The following is a 15,724-nucleotide window of genomic DNA, read 5'->3' as shown; positions in this document are numbered from 1 at the left end:
ATTACAATCTATGGAAGTTTTCAAAAGCTGTTTTGCCTAAAATAAAAAAATAAAATAAAGATTTACAGTGTAGTTTCTCTTATTCTTCCAGGAACATTCAACTATAAATGAAATCAATCATTTTTAGAGAACCGTATGTATATGTACAGTCAAATATATGGAATGCATAATTATTTTCTATTTTGTTTTCCTGTAATTTACCTCTCACATCATGCATATCATGCTTATACCACTTCCCTGAGAGACTGGAGTGCATGTTAAATAATGAAAGGGTCATTAACCCAAACATGTAATCTGCCTTAACATTTGTAAACACTTTGTGCTAGATTATGAATGGAGCGGTACTTTGCGCTAGTAAAAATTTTTTTTTGCGTTTGGAGATTCGCGCTCGTATTACGAGTTAAAATAAAAAGTATGGACTCTCGCAAAGTCGCAGTCACAAACACAAAATCGCATTACCCCATAGACTTAAATTGAGCCAAAAAAGTTGATAAAGACCTAACAACCACAAGTCTCGCAAACACAATCGAAGTTATTTAAAAGTGCAACAAAAGAAGATAACAGTGCATATTTCTTAATCCAGTGTTCTGCACATAGCAGAACGTGTTCTATTTATTCTTAAAGATATTTAAATATATATCTGATGGATATTTGAACAAATATATATTTATACATATTATTATATATATACACACACACACACACATATATATATATATATATATATATATATATATATATATATATATATACATACACACATACACACATATACACACACAGTAAAACACTATTAAATATAATATTGCATAAATATGACATCATGTTTTCTTCTACTTTATTATTATTATACTTTATTTATGAAGAGCCAACATATTCCTCAGCGCTATCCATGGGTACAATTCACTTAAATAATTAAATGATATAAAACAAACAAAATTTGACAAAATTTGACAAACACATACAGGAGGAATTGAGGGCCCTATTCCAGTGGGAACTTACAATCTCGAAGGGTAGGAGGTTGGGAAACAGGAGGTGAGGACTGCAAGAGTGAGAAAGAAGTTAATACAGAGTTAGATGAGGGAATATTAGGTAAGTGGAGGTAATTTATTACTGAGTTGGGTGGTAGGCTTCTCTGAACAAAAAAGTCTTCACGGAGCATTTAAAAGAAGATAGATTAGGGGAAAGCCCGACAGCACGAGGGAGAGTGCAGTCCTGCAGTCTAGCATGGGAAGAGGTGATAGTCGAAGATGCAAGGAGCAGGTCATTGTTGGATCTTAGTGGGCGGCTGAAGTATACTTGTTGATTAGAGAGGATAGGTAGAGGGGAGCGGCGTTCGTGAGAACTTTGTATGTAAGGGTGAGGATTTTGAATTTAATTCTGCGGTGAATGGGGGAGCCAGTGAAGGGACTCACAGAGAGGTGCAGCAGATACAGAGCGACGGGAAAGGTGGATTAACCTGGATTGAAGGGGGGAGAGGCGGGAAAGAGGAAGGCCAGTAAGTAGGTTATTGCAGTAGTCAAGTCGGGAAAAAACAAGTGAGTGGATTATTTGCTTTGTGGTGTTAGTGCTCAGAAAAGGGCGATTTTGGAAATATTGCGTAGGTGGTTGCGGCAGGATGAAGAAAGCGATTGGATGTAGAAGATGAAGGATAGATTTGAGTCAAGTGTAACTCAGACACAGCAGACTTGGGGCGATGGGGAAATTGCAATGCCTTCAACAGGTATAGAAAAGTCAGAAGTCGGCGTAGAGCTAGAGGGGGGATTAGAAGGAGCTCAGTCTTGGACATGTTAATCTTTAGGTGGTGAGAGGCCATCCAAGAAGAAATGCCAGATAAACAGTCGCTGACATGAGAAAGGACAGAGGGAGAGAGAGCAGGGGTGGAGAGGTAGATTTAGGTGTCGTCAGCATAGAGGTGGTATTTGAAGCCATAACTGTTGATAAGTTTACCCAGTGAAGAGGTATAAATGGAGAAGAGTAGAGGACCCAGAACAGATCCTTGAGGTACTCCAACAGACAGAGGCATTGGAGAGGAGGAGTCACCAGCAAATGACACAAAAAAAACTGAGACAGATAAGAGTGAATCCAAGAAAGAGCAGTGTCACAAAGGCTAAGAGAGTTAAGGGTCTGTAGGAGGAGGAGGTGGTGGTCAACTGTGTCGAAGGCAGCTGAGAGGTCAAGTAAGATAAGTATAGGGTAGTGGTTATTACTTTTAGCAGAAAGAAGATCGTTAGTAGTAGTTAGAAAGAAGGTGGGAAAGAACCGGTAGGGAGAGATAGGTTGAAGATGTGAGTAAGAGCAGGAATGAGGGTGGAAGACAGGGAAAATGCAGATGGTGGCAGAGGGAGTAACTGGGCCTGGAGTTTGAAGATTGCAGGTTGGCGTTGACTGCAAAGGGCTCCAATGCACTATATATATATATGTCTATATACTGTAAATGTACATATGTATTTATGTGTTTAAGTGTATATATGTCTGTAAATGCATAAATACACATAGAAACATAAATAGATTTGTACACACACACACAAAAGATACAAAAAGAGTCCTTTCTTGCATACATATAAATATTTAGGCATGTATGTATATATCTCAATGTTAAAGACCTTTGCAGTTCGCTTTCCCCCCCTAATAACTGAAACCTCATATATTTGAGCCCTTATAACTTTTTTATGAAATATTTATTTTAATAATGTTTATTAGATGGTGTTAGTATGAGTGTAGCTGTACTTTGTAATATATTTTAATGTGTTTTGTGCAACTTTTTATTGAAGCATAACAGTTAACCAGAGCTCTGAGGTTGCAGTAATCATTCTGTTGTAAATCGTGATTGCGCTCACTCGTTCGCATTTACTTTCAACTTGTAATATGAGTGGAATTTAACTTGCATGCAAATGGCCTCGAAAATCCGATATCGTTTGCGCACAAACAATAGCACTCCACTCGTAATCGAGCCCTTTATGTGTGATTACAGAATAATATCCCTTTACAAAACATTGTAACATACATTTATTTTATATTTTGCCTGCTTTTACAGTAAAATACTGGTAATCTGACACTACAACAATCCACATAGTAAGTTCTTAAATTGGAGCACAACAGTCAACAGTGAAGATGACTAGGAACAATAATTCTTTCAAACACTTTAAGAGGAATTCATGATTTGCACAATCTAGTAATTGTGTTAACAAAATGGCAGTATCAAATTATTTTTGGCCACTTATTTTGTTTACAGATATTTTACAAGGCAGTACTTAACTGTTGATTTGTGTTATAGATAAATAAAAATATTGATCTTAAAAAAAGTGATACTAAACCCAAATTTTTTCTTTCATGATTCAGATAGAACATGCATTTTTAAGCAACTTTCTAAGTTACTCTTATTATCACTTTTTCTTCGTTCTCTTGCTATCTTTATTTGAAAAGCAGGACATTTTTGAGCCAGCCCATTTTAGGTTCAGCATCGTGGATAGCGTTTGCTTGTTGGTGGCTACATTTAGCTGCCAATCAGCAAGCGCTACCCAGGTGATGAATAAAAAATGGGCCAGCTCCTTACCTTTTCATTGCTGTTCTTCAAATAAAGATAGCAAGAGAACAAAGAAAAATGTATAATAGGAGTAAATTAGAAAGCTGCTAAAAAAGGAGTAAATTAGAAAATGACATGCTCTATCTGAATCAATAAAAAAAATTTGGGTTTAGTCAAAAGGTACACTTCAAGTCAAAATTAAACTTTCATGATTCAAAGCAGGCAATTTTAAACATCTTTCCAATTTACTTCCATTTTAGCTTTATATAGACTAAACAGTATCCTGCAAATAATAGCTATATAATGGAAACCAATAATGGTCCAGTTTTTATTGATGGTGTTATAATGGCTGCCGAAACATATAATGACATTTGGAGTTTACAAAGTTATAAGATATTTATTCTATGCATGCCAAAGTACGGCAGTGGAAATGACTGAAGTCATTGATAGTTCCAAAATTATAATATGCATACTGTGAACAGTGCATTAATGGGTTTTAGCTTTTTGTATACTGTTGTTAATGGACTCAATTCTTTGTTTCACTCTCCTAGGCATAAAGAGTCAAAATGCCCTTTACAGCTAGTGAAACATTTTTAAAACATGTAAAATACACAAAGAGGCATCTTTGTGCAGCCACCAATTAGCAGCGACTGAGCGTATTTAGATATGCTTTTCAACAAAGGATTTCAAGAGAATTAAGCAAATTAGATAATAGAAGTAAACTGGAAGGTTGTTTAAAGTTGAATGCTCTATCTAAATCATGAAAGAAAATATTTGGGTTAAATGTCCCTTTAACAGTTCTTGAAAGTGTTTTTTCTAATGGTTTATTATTAAATAATAATGCAGAACAAGCCCTCTTTACTACCCCTTTCTTACTATTTTTTTCTTGCGGAAGCAGTAGCCTTCGTATATTGGTTGTGCCAAATTTTGCTAGTTCTGTTCATTTTTTTGTTGTGGTTATGATGATTTAGATAGAGAATACGATTTTAAACAACATTCCATTTTACTTATTTATCTGATTTACTTAATTCTTTTAGGTACCCTTTGTTGAAGAAATAGCAATGCACAAGGGTGATCCAATCACATGAGGCATCTATGTGCAGCTACTGAGCCTATTTAGATATACTTTTCATCAAAGGATATAAAGAGAATGAAGCAAATTAGATAATACAAGTAAATTGGAAAGTTGATTAAGATTGCATGCTCTTTCTAAATCGTGAAAGAAAAAAATGTGTTTCAAGTCCCTTTAACATTGAGCATGTGCATTATTTATAACGTCTAAATTTGCACTTCAGCACATGCAGGGATTTTTCTTATGAGACTTGTGGTCTCAATGAGTAATTAGAATTCACACTTACTTATAAATTTACTGTCACTTAGGGCTCCAGGTGCTGCTTCGGAGTCCCATCGTTTGAGGCTCGCCTGAAACATTAGTTAAGATCTTATGACCGCTGCTCCTTAACCTGTCCTCCACCTTTTAGGCGCATTGAAATCATCCTGATCCGATCAGGATGACTGGCACTTACACATAAATACTTTTGACCACTTTCCAGTCCCACCACATATATCATATCCAGTGAGCAGGGGGCGGCATTGCACAAGCATTTCACCAGAAATTCTTGTGCAATGTTAAATGCCGACAGCGTATGCTGTCGGCATTTAGCAATGTCGAGCGGACATGATAATAAATCTACCCCTTAGACTTATCAACATAATCAATAAGGCTTAACTAAACAAACTGTGGGAAGAAAACACAATATATACAAATATATATACCTGCAAGGTGATCCTGCAATTCTGCTCACCCTCTGCTTGCAGTAAAATAGAATCGGATTGACGTGTACGAAACATAAGGCTAAGATACCAGGGCACAGTCAGAGGCAGTGCCAGGTTTCTCCACCATACTATACCATCACCCAGGAAACGGAGAGGATACGGCATTTCTGTAAAAAAGAATATAAGGGAAGAACTTAAATAGTAGAAACAACAGGCAAAGCTGTAGGCACAGATTCACATGGTAGGGTCTTGATGGGTATGCAAACTATTGACAGAGGGGCCAAACAAAAACTCAACTGGGGATAGACATAGCTTAGTAGACACAAATAAAGCATAATTTTTTAGACCACAAAGAAGAACTTTCCTGCCTGATAAAGCAGCCTGATCTCACCCTAAAGTCCAGCCCCAAAACTCTTGGGGATTATGCCACCCTAAGGGATCCCTAGATCGGTTAGAAGTATATGGCGTATAGGTATAAGTATATGGAGTTCTTCATTTACGTCTGTGCTACACTATTTTGATGAAACGTTAGCATAAAACACTTACATGTTATACACACATGTCCCAGTCCCACCACATATATCACATCCATTTAATTTTGCCATAAAAACATAATTTTCATTAATAAACCGCTGCTTCCAAAGTATTAATTTAAAATACTTCTTAAATCTTTAAGTTCCATAGTATTGTTATGTAAGCTAGAAATCGATAATCGTTCACTTTAGGTCTCAAAACAAGCAACATTTTATAGCTGTATTTCAAAATGCTCTCAATTGCAAAACTTAAAGGGACATTACACACTAGATTTTTCTTTGCATACATGTTTTGTAGATGATCCATTAATATAGCCCATAAAGTTGTTTCTTTTAATGTATAGTTGTGCTTATTTTTAAATTGCATTGAGCTGATTTTGAGACTCCAAACCAAGCCCCAACATTTTAGGAGAATACTATTGTATACCTACTCCAGCTTGCTCCTGTTTGTGTAAAGGGTCTTTTTCATATGCAAAGTTAGGGGGAGGGTCTGATATTCCAGCTACCTTTTTAAAAAAGCTAAACTGGGAGCTTCTAAGTAACACCTAGATTACAAGTTTTGCGTTTGTGTTTTAACCTTGAAAAAAATGACCATTTCAGCGTTAAAACAGCACCGCAGTCATTACAAGTCTTGTCGGTATAGCTGTACCGCAAGTCTTTTAGCCTGTACCGCAACGTCAGTCCCGCACTCAAAAGAATTACGTTTTTTCATAAGACTTCCAAAGCGCTGCCATTACGAGTTTTGCGGTCAGGCTAAAAAGCTTGCGTTGCAGCCTATACCGACAAGATCCGTTCCACAATCTAAAAGCAGTAGTTATGAGTTTTACGCTACAAAACTGTAACATAAAACTCATTACTTAAGTGTTACAAAGTACACTAACACCCATAAACTACCTATTAACCCCTAAACTGAGGCCTCCCGCATCGCAAATACTATATTAAACTTATTAACCCCTAATCTGCCGCTACTGATATCGCCGATACTAAAAATAATTAACCCCTATTCCGCCGCTCCCCGTCATCGTCACCAATATAATAAAGTTATTAACCCCTAAACCGCCGCCCTCCCGCACCGCAAACACTATTTAAATATTAACCCCTAATCTGTCGTCCGCCCATATCGCCCCCACTGTACTAAAGTTATTAAGCCCTACACCGCCGCCACTATAATAAACCTATTAACCCCTAAACCGCAAGCCCCCCCACAACGAAATATACTAAAGTAAACTATTAACCCCTAAAACGAAAAGCCCCCCACATCGCAATAAACTAAATTAAACTAGTAACCCCTAAACCTAACGCCCCCCTAACTTTATATTAAAATTACAATTTCCCTATCTTAAATTAAAACTTACCTGTCAAATTAAAATAACTAAGTTTAAACTAACAATTAAACTAATATAATTATTAAAATTAAACAAACTACCAATTAAATAAAACTAAACTACACATTAAAAAAATCCTAACACTGGGGGCGGAGCCTACACTTGGAGCGGCAGGACGTGTCTCTGTGAGGCTCCTGTTTATATTTTCTTAAACTTGTTTTTAGCTTCAAATAGGAAGAGCTATTCTACTGAGATTGTCATATTTAGAAGCTAAGATCATCTACATACTTTGCCTAAAGTTCAGGAGCAGATGAACGACACCCTGACCTATGTTATTCAAGTCAGTCGCCTAGGACTTTTGCTAAGAAGGCCTACATATTCTGGGATAGAAAAAAGCGCGACTGAGGCTGCCGCATATATTCCCCCCCCCAGGCCACTGGGTCTAAAAGTATGCAGATACTAATGTTATTTCAAGCCCTTGTTCTATTCATGACCTATTAGGGTTACTTTATATGGTTTCCAACACTGTTCAACATGGAAGATATCCAGCAAGTGCTGCAAACTCTCCTTACAGACCTCAAAGTGGAACTGATTCGGCAGTTTGAGCGCTTGGGTAAGAGTACTAAACTCGATGAGATCCAACCTCTAGATTGTCAGCAATTACCTACAGATGCGATGTTACTCTCGGAGCAGCGAGAGTGGGAGCCTGACTGTAACAAGATGCTGGAGGACAGCCCGACCTTGTGGAGCGCGGCTGCTCCGGTGATACGGGACATAGCTCAAGTGGTTCACCTACCTGGCAAATTATTACCCATGCAGAGCGACCTTCATGATTATTCAATCACCCTGCCTGATGTGTTGTGGATGGGGGCGAGGGGCCCTAGCTACTCGATCACGACACCGCACTTACTTGTCTGGATGCTCTACACGGAGGAGAGCGATGGACGCTCATATAAGCAGTTAAACCAAGAGCCTTTGAACCTATGGCGGGTGTTTTGTTCCGGTGAAGTTGAAGTAACCGTCAGGGGTACCTCATCAAGTTTTTTTTCTGCTGAAACCCCACTGAGACATATATTCTGGCACTTTGATGTGGGGGTAGGACAATATATATTTAACAACAGAGACTACCTTGGTCGGTTTTGATATTGCATCTGGCCTTTTTGGGAGACTCCCTAGATAGCTGTGGGACTTAGGTTACTGTTTCTTTTTACTTACTAAAATGTTCATGTCATGTTATAAGTTCTATACAGAGTCTTAGCTGGATTTTAAGTGGTTTTCTGTAATGTTCCATAGATATGTCACATATCCTCTAGGTGAGAGCAATTTATTAATGTTTTGAGTGCCCCAAGGCTCCCACAACTTATTGAGGAACAGGTTGGAACTATATGATATCTCCAATTGTTGAAAGAAGTAGCCCTATTCAACTCTGTAACATACATCCCTTATGTTTTAATATTGCCCAATTATTTGTGATAGTTGAACGGGATTATAGTGAATACTTCCCCAGAATAAAAATCCTCCCCATAGTTGTTTATTGTTAGTCATAGAGGTCAAAAAGTGACTTCCTTTAGTGTAGGGAGATTAAAACTTAAGGTTATTGTTAAATAGGAACTGATATACGAGACATACGCTATTAATATATCCGAGTGTTTGAATTGTTGTGATATTTGGTGTGAAAGAAATGTTATCTTTAGTAATGAGCTGCAAGATTCTAATTATTTTCCCTTCCTGTTGATAGACATTGAATAGTAGGTTCACTTATAATTTTATAGAGGGCATTTGTTTAAAAAATAACTAGGTGGAAATACATAATCTTATTGTACCTGTAATTTATTGCTTGAATTGCATGCTAAAATTGGATTAATTGCTGACTCTACAGTAGGATAGTCATTCTTGCAAAAATGCTTCTGAAATTGTATGCAACTCTTGGATGTCTGTATTTGTATGTCTTCATTCAAGCGGCGAGAAGTCTTCATCCAGGCAGCCTCTTCTATCTTTATCCAGGCGGCGAAGTCCTCATCCAGGCGGCGAGAAGTCTTCATCCAGGCGGCATCTTCTATCTTGATCCTGAAGACATACGGTGCAGAGCATCCTCTTCATACGGTCACTGCCGTACACTGAATCTTCAATGTAAGGGAGCCGTTTCAAAATGGCGTCCCTTGCATTCCTATTGGCTGAACAATTTGAATCAGCCAATAGAAATTAGAGCTGCTAAAATCCTATTGGCTGTTCAAATCAGCCAATAAGATTTAAGCAGCTCTCATTCTATTGATCAAGTTATTGTATACTATGCATAACTAAAACTTATATTAAAATCTCAAGGTGTTTACTGGTCCTTTAAGAGATTAAGAAGGTCTTTGTTTGAAAATGGTCCCCATGAAGAGGATTTCTTTTACCATACTAGGGAGACTGTTCCATAGTGAATTCACAAGGTAGGGGTGTTCTCTCAATACGTTATATAATTTTTGTAGCTTCTCTACTGTAGTAAGGATATATGGATGTGTCCAGTTGTATCCCCTGAAGTGTTTTACTGTCTCCACTATAGGAAGTATTATTTATCCACTTTGTGTGCCAGTTGTGTTTATGAGGCTTAGTCCATTGTAAAAAGGTAATTCACCTTATATCTCAGAGTAAAGGCTGTGAAACACTGCAAGCGGAGCGGAGCGGCGTGCAGTGTGTTGAAGCGGCTATGCGCGCTCAGTGTGTCCTGCCTTTTCATCTCTGAGCACTCTGCTGCGTCAGGTAGTGTAGCTGAGCGCTCAGAGATGAAATATCTAAACTTCAGAAGCGATGCGATGCGAAGCGAAGCAGCTGCTTCGGCTCGCGCTGCATCGCTTGCAGTGTGTCACAGCCTTTAGAATGCAGAGAGATTAGCGCTAAGAGGGTAACAATCTATTGTTTTAAGTTATTTTACTTAGTCTGGGATTAAAGGGACACTGTACACTAGATTTTTCTTTGCATAAATGTTTTGTATAGCCCATCCTGTAGTGTTTTTATACAAATGTATAGTTTTGCCTATTTTTTAAGAACATTGTGCCGATTTTCCCCATAGACTTCTAACCAAGCCCCACAGTGCCAGATATATACGCTCGTTTACAGACTCCTGCTGGTTCCTGTTTATGTTAGCTGTCTTTTCATATGCAGGGAAGGGTGGCAGGTGGGGACTGTCTGCTCTTTTTGTTTACCCAGCCCCTTTCAGTGGGTGTCCCAGACTACTTTATCAACAGTGTAAAGCTGGGAGCTTCTAAGTAAGTTTTTAAAAGGTTTTATACTGGATTTTTAGATCAGGATCTGTGCATGCTCTTCTTTATAATTGTGTCTATTGCATGCAAAATTGGTGTATACTGTCCCTTTAAAAACATACTGAAAAACTAAGCACAGCAGTAGTTAACAGTGACTACACCTTCCCTATGGGATGGAGATTGGGTTTATGTATTAACATTTATAAATTGATTTTAAATTAATTTCTAAACATAACTGGCCTCTACAGTTGAATAATACCAATGGGAAATCCTAATCAAATTAATTTGTCTAGATTTCAACATTTTAATGGTGGTTGTTAGAGTGAATATAACAAATAGCACAAAACAAAGGTGTGTTTATAAAGCTGTGCAAACAAAAGTTAAACACACCAAAAGCTTGAGGTGACCAAAAATGGTCGTAATAGCCTTTGTAGCGTCCTTGAGCTGCCTCTGTAGCTATTACCTTGTTCACAGTCCTTGCCTCCATATCCCAAAGCACACTCGCACGAATAACTGTCCCAGTGGTTGACACATGTCCCTCCGTGCTGGCATCGCTCTCCCTCACACTGGTTTCTCTTGGCTGAACATCCTGTATGAGAGAAATATCTTTAACTAAAGCAAAGAAATCTCAAATAATCTACTGACCATTTATCCAATTGTCACACTTAGTAGTTATCTATAATCAGCCATGCGCTTTTCCCCTATCATTATGGTCGACTGCCCACTTAGGGCTAGATTACAAGTAGCACTCTACTGTTAGCACGGGATGTGATAAGCAATATCGCAATCGCAAAAAACAAAATTTGCGCTCATCGGTGTGAAGACTTAGCGTAAAGTGTAAAGGTTAAAATAAAAGTTGCACCAGATATATATATAGAAATATATCATTAACCACTTGCCTGCACATGACGAGAACGTGTCATTCTCATCATGAAGGGGAATTACTGATGACTGCACCGGATCAGCGATTCTCCTGTACTTCAGGCATGATTGTTGGTGGCATAGTGGGCGGCACTCCCAGAGCTACATGGGAGTGCCAGTGATGTCACCACAAAGGTCTGTGGTGACATCAAAGAGGGGGTGGGACCACAATATGACTGACAGGTAAGGGAGCTGGATGAGGAATTGCTGTTAAAACCCCTTGATCTCAGCTTCCTTACAAGCCATAGACCTCCAAGGCCCCTCATTTGAAAGAGAATCTGCTGCTTTTTCAAATGATGGAAGTTTTGTAAAGACTGTGCAAAACAGATTATTTTTGTTTTGCTTTTTAAAGAATAAATGTAATACATTTGGATTTGCTTGGGAATGGGACATTTTATACTCAAAAAATAAAATCTGTTATGTCTAGAGACCCCCAATAAAGTTAAGTTTGTTGTAGACAAGTCCCTCACTTAAAAAATATATGAATTTTGTCTCTATAGCCAGGTGATCACTGTGGTAACAATGAACACCTTGAAAGAAAAAAAGTGATTTTATTTCTGTACTGCACAATGGGGCCTCTCTAATCTATATTATAGCCCCCAAAATAGTATGTTTCCCTATTTCACATGTGGCTACCCTTGATGACAATTTAGTAAGGTGATCACAGTAATAGCAGTGATCACGTAGCCATTTTTAATATTATTTACTTTTACTATAGTGGTTAAATGTAAGAAGCAAAAAAATCAAACCTGGCTTAGCACTGGCGTGTGAAAATGACTTTGCAGCAAAAGGATTAAAAAACATAAATTATGCTTACCTGATAATTTAACTTCCATTGAGGGGAGGAGAGTCCACGGCTTCATTCATTACTATTGGGAATTAAGAACCTGGCCACCAGGAGGAGGCAAAGACACCCCAGCCAAAGGCTTAAATACCTCCCCCACATCCCTCATCCCCCAGTCATTCTGCCGAGAGAACCAGGAACAGTAGGAGAAATATCAGGGTAAAAAAGGTGCCAGAAGATGAATAAATTTAGGGCCGCCCAACGGAGACAGGGGCGGGAGCCGTGGACTCTCCTCCCCTCGATGGAAATTAAATTATCAGGTAAGCATAATTTATGTTTTCCATCTAAATTGGAGGAGAGTTCACGGCTTCATTCATTACTATTGGGAACATATACCCAAGCTCTAGAGGACACAGAATGAAACCGGGAGGGTAAAAGGCGGACCCTAATCTGAGGGCACCACAGCCTGCAAAACCTTTCTCCCAAAAACAGCTTCTGCAGAAGCAAAAACGTAAAATTTGTAAAACTTTGTAAAAGTGTGTAAGGAGGACCAGGTAGCCGCCTTACAAATTTGCTCCATAGAGGCCTCATTCTTGAAGGCCCAAGACGAAGCCACATCTCTAGTTGAATGAGCCTTGATCCTCTGAGGAGGCTTATGTCCCACTGTCTCATAAGCTAAGCGAATCAAGCTCCTCAACCAAAAAGACAAAGAAGTCGTAGAGGCCCTTTGCCCCTTGCGCTTCGCAGAATACACCACAAAAAGAGATGTAGACTGTCTGAAATCCTTTGTAGCCTGAAGATAGAACTTCAAGGCACGAACCACATCCAGGTTATGAAGTAACCTCTCCTTTGAAGAAGAAGGGTTAGGACACAAAGAAGGAACAAGTATTTTCTGATTGATGTTATGGTTAGACACCACCTTGGGGAGAAACCCCAACCCAGTGCGAAGTACAGCCTTATCCGCATGAGACACCAGATAAGGAGGATCACATTGCAAGGCAGCTAGTTCAGATACTCTGAGTGCCGATGCAATAGCCAACAGGAAGAGAACCTTCCAGGACAGAATCTTAATGTCTATGTAATGCATAGGTTCAAACGGAACCCTTTGCAAAACCTGAAGGACTAAGTTTAAGCTCCAAGGTGGAGCCGACTGTCTAAAGACAGGCCTGATTCTAGAGCGAGCTTGAACATAAGATTGCATGTCAGAGAGCTCAGCTAGCCTGCAATGCAACAAAACAGATAATGCAGAAATCTGTCCCTTTAAGGAACTAGCGGCAAGACCCTTCTCCAAACCATCTTGGAGAAAGGACAGAATCCTGGATACCTTCACCTTATGCCAAGGATATCCATGCTTCTCACACTAGGACAAGTAAGTCCTCCACACCTTATGGTAGATACGATGAGTGACTGGCTTCCTTGCCTGAATTAGAGTATCAATCACACTTTCTGAAAAGCCTCTCTTGACGTTCAATCTCCACGCAGTCAGCCTCAGAGAATCTAGATTTCGATGTTGAAAGGGGCCCTGTGACAGCGGATCCCTGCGACAGGGTAACTTCCACGGCAGAGAGGATGACATCCCCACCAGATCCGCAATTCACGTCCTCCGTGGCCACGAAGGAGCAATCAGAATGGCCGGGGCCCGCTCCTGTTTGTTGCATGCCATTACGCAAGGTAGAAGTGGTAACGGTGGAAAAATGTAAGCTAGGCTGAATCCCCAAGGAACCACTAAGGCATCTATCAGCTCTGCCTGGGGATCCCTGGACCTCGACCCATATCGAAGTAGCTTGCAATTGAGTCTGGACGCCATGAGATCTATCTCCGGTGCTCCCGATCTGTGACAAATCTCCAAAAACAAGACCCCAAGAGACCATTCTCCCGGAGCGAAGGATTGTCTGCTGAGAAAGTCTGCTTTCCAGTTGACCACACCTGGAATGTGAATCGCTTAGAGCGAGCAGTCGTGGGACTCCACCCACTCCAGAATCCGAGACACCTCTCTCATTGCGAGGAAGCTCCTCGTACCCCCCTGATGGTTGATGTAAGCCACTGAGGTAATGTTGTCGGTCTGGAATCTGATGAAACTGACCAACTCCAGAGAAGGCCATGCCTTCAGAGCATTGTAAATTGCTCGTAGTTCTAGGATGTTGATCGGAAGGAGAGACTCCTCCCTGGACCACTTTCCTTGTGCCATCCTGGCACCCCAAACAGCTCCCCATCCTGTCAAACTGACGTCCGTGGTCACAATCTCCTAGGACGGGCGCAAGAAAGATTTTCCCATGGACGGCTGCTCCGGACGAATCCACCAAGAGAGGGAGTTTTGAGTCCGAGCATCCATGGATATCAGCTGTGATAGATCTGAATGATCGCCGTTCCACTGCAACAACATGCACAATTTAAGAGGTCTGAGATGGAACCTAGCGAATGGGATGACATCTATGCTTGACTGTCAGGGTTTTTTCCCTGCTTTGTTTGCCATGTGCTGCTGTCAGCCATTTTACTCACCTTTCTTGCTGAATCTGGTTCAGAGTGTGTGATGCTACTCATCTCCTGCAAGCCCTCTTATGGCCAGACTGTTGTGCATCATCCGTCAGGCTCAGAATTGTGATGTCATCACTTATTATTTAAAAGGCCTCTGTTCAGTATGCTTTGTCCTTGCGTTGTCTCAGATCTGTTTGTGAGTTCCTGTGTATTACCTGGCTAGTCTGACGTCTCTTCTAGTTCCTGATCCCTGGCTTGTTCCTGACTTTGCTGTTCTCCTTGTTCCTGATTCCGGCTCGTCTGACTACTCGCTTTGGCTCCTGACTCGGCTCGTCTGACTACCAGCTCTGGTTTTGAATCCTGGCTTATTATTTGACTTGTGGACTTTTTATTATTTTTGTTATTAATAAAGGTGTGATTATTTGTGCACTTCTTGTCTCAGTCTGATTCCTGGCACCCTGACATTGACACCATGAGACCTATCAACTGCATACATTGAGCCACCCATGGGCTTGTGGAGGACTAAAGGGCCAGACAGGTGGACACAAGCTTCCTGCGCCGCTGATCTGTGAGAAATATCTTCATAGACATAGAGTCTATTATCAGGCCCAGGAACTCCACCCTGTTGCTGGGAACCAGGGAACTCTTTCCTGCATTGATCTTTCAACCGTGAGATTGAAGCAGAAGAAGAAGAGCCCTCGAATGATCCTCTGCGAGGCCAAGCGATGGCACCTGAACCAGGATGTCATCCAGGTAAGGCGCCACCGCAATGCCCCTGGATCTGGCCACTGCCAGCAGCGCCCCCAGAACCTTCGTAAAGACTCTCAATGCCTTCGCCAGACTAAAAGGAAGGGCCACAAACTGGAAGTGTTGGTCCAGAAATGCAAATCTTAGGAACCTGAAGTGGTCCCTGTGAATCGACACATGAAGGTAAGCGTCCTTCAAGTCAACAGTTGTCATGAACTGTCCCTCTTGAACTAGGAACGTCCACAGTAAAGGAATATCAGCACAGCTGTGCAGCGCAAAGGTGACGGAGTGTAACTGTTGTACTACACATAAGCATAAGAAACCAGAAAGTCACCAGCGCTATAAAACAAAAAGTCTTTATTCAGGAATCATGTATAAACAGCAACGTTTCAGGG

General features: G+C 40.2%; 1 protein-coding gene across 1 annotated transcript in view; it reads right to left on the bottom strand.

Moving 5' to 3' along the window:
* Positions 1-15,724, bottom strand: part of LOC128652409 (cadherin EGF LAG seven-pass G-type receptor 2-like) — a 307,753-nt gene that overhangs the window by 188,833 nt on the left and 103,196 nt on the right. Inside the window, exons 11-12 of the mRNA XM_053705347.1 lie at positions 10,866-10,991; positions 5,303-5,469 (exon numbers count right to left, since the gene is read on the bottom strand). Of these exons, the coding sequence (XP_053561322.1) occupies positions 5,303-5,469; positions 10,866-10,991 (293 nt within the window). The remainder of the gene's footprint in view (positions 1-5,302; positions 5,470-10,865; positions 10,992-15,724) is intronic.

Source organism: Bombina bombina, chromosome 3 (assembly GCF_027579735.1).
Source record: "Bombina bombina isolate aBomBom1 chromosome 3, aBomBom1.pri, whole genome shotgun sequence".
Classification (NCBI taxonomy): Eukaryota; Metazoa; Chordata; class Amphibia; order Anura; family Bombinatoridae; genus Bombina; species Bombina bombina.
The sequence above is the reverse complement of the archived record's forward strand: the minus strand, read 5'-3'. Positions and strand labels throughout refer to the sequence as shown.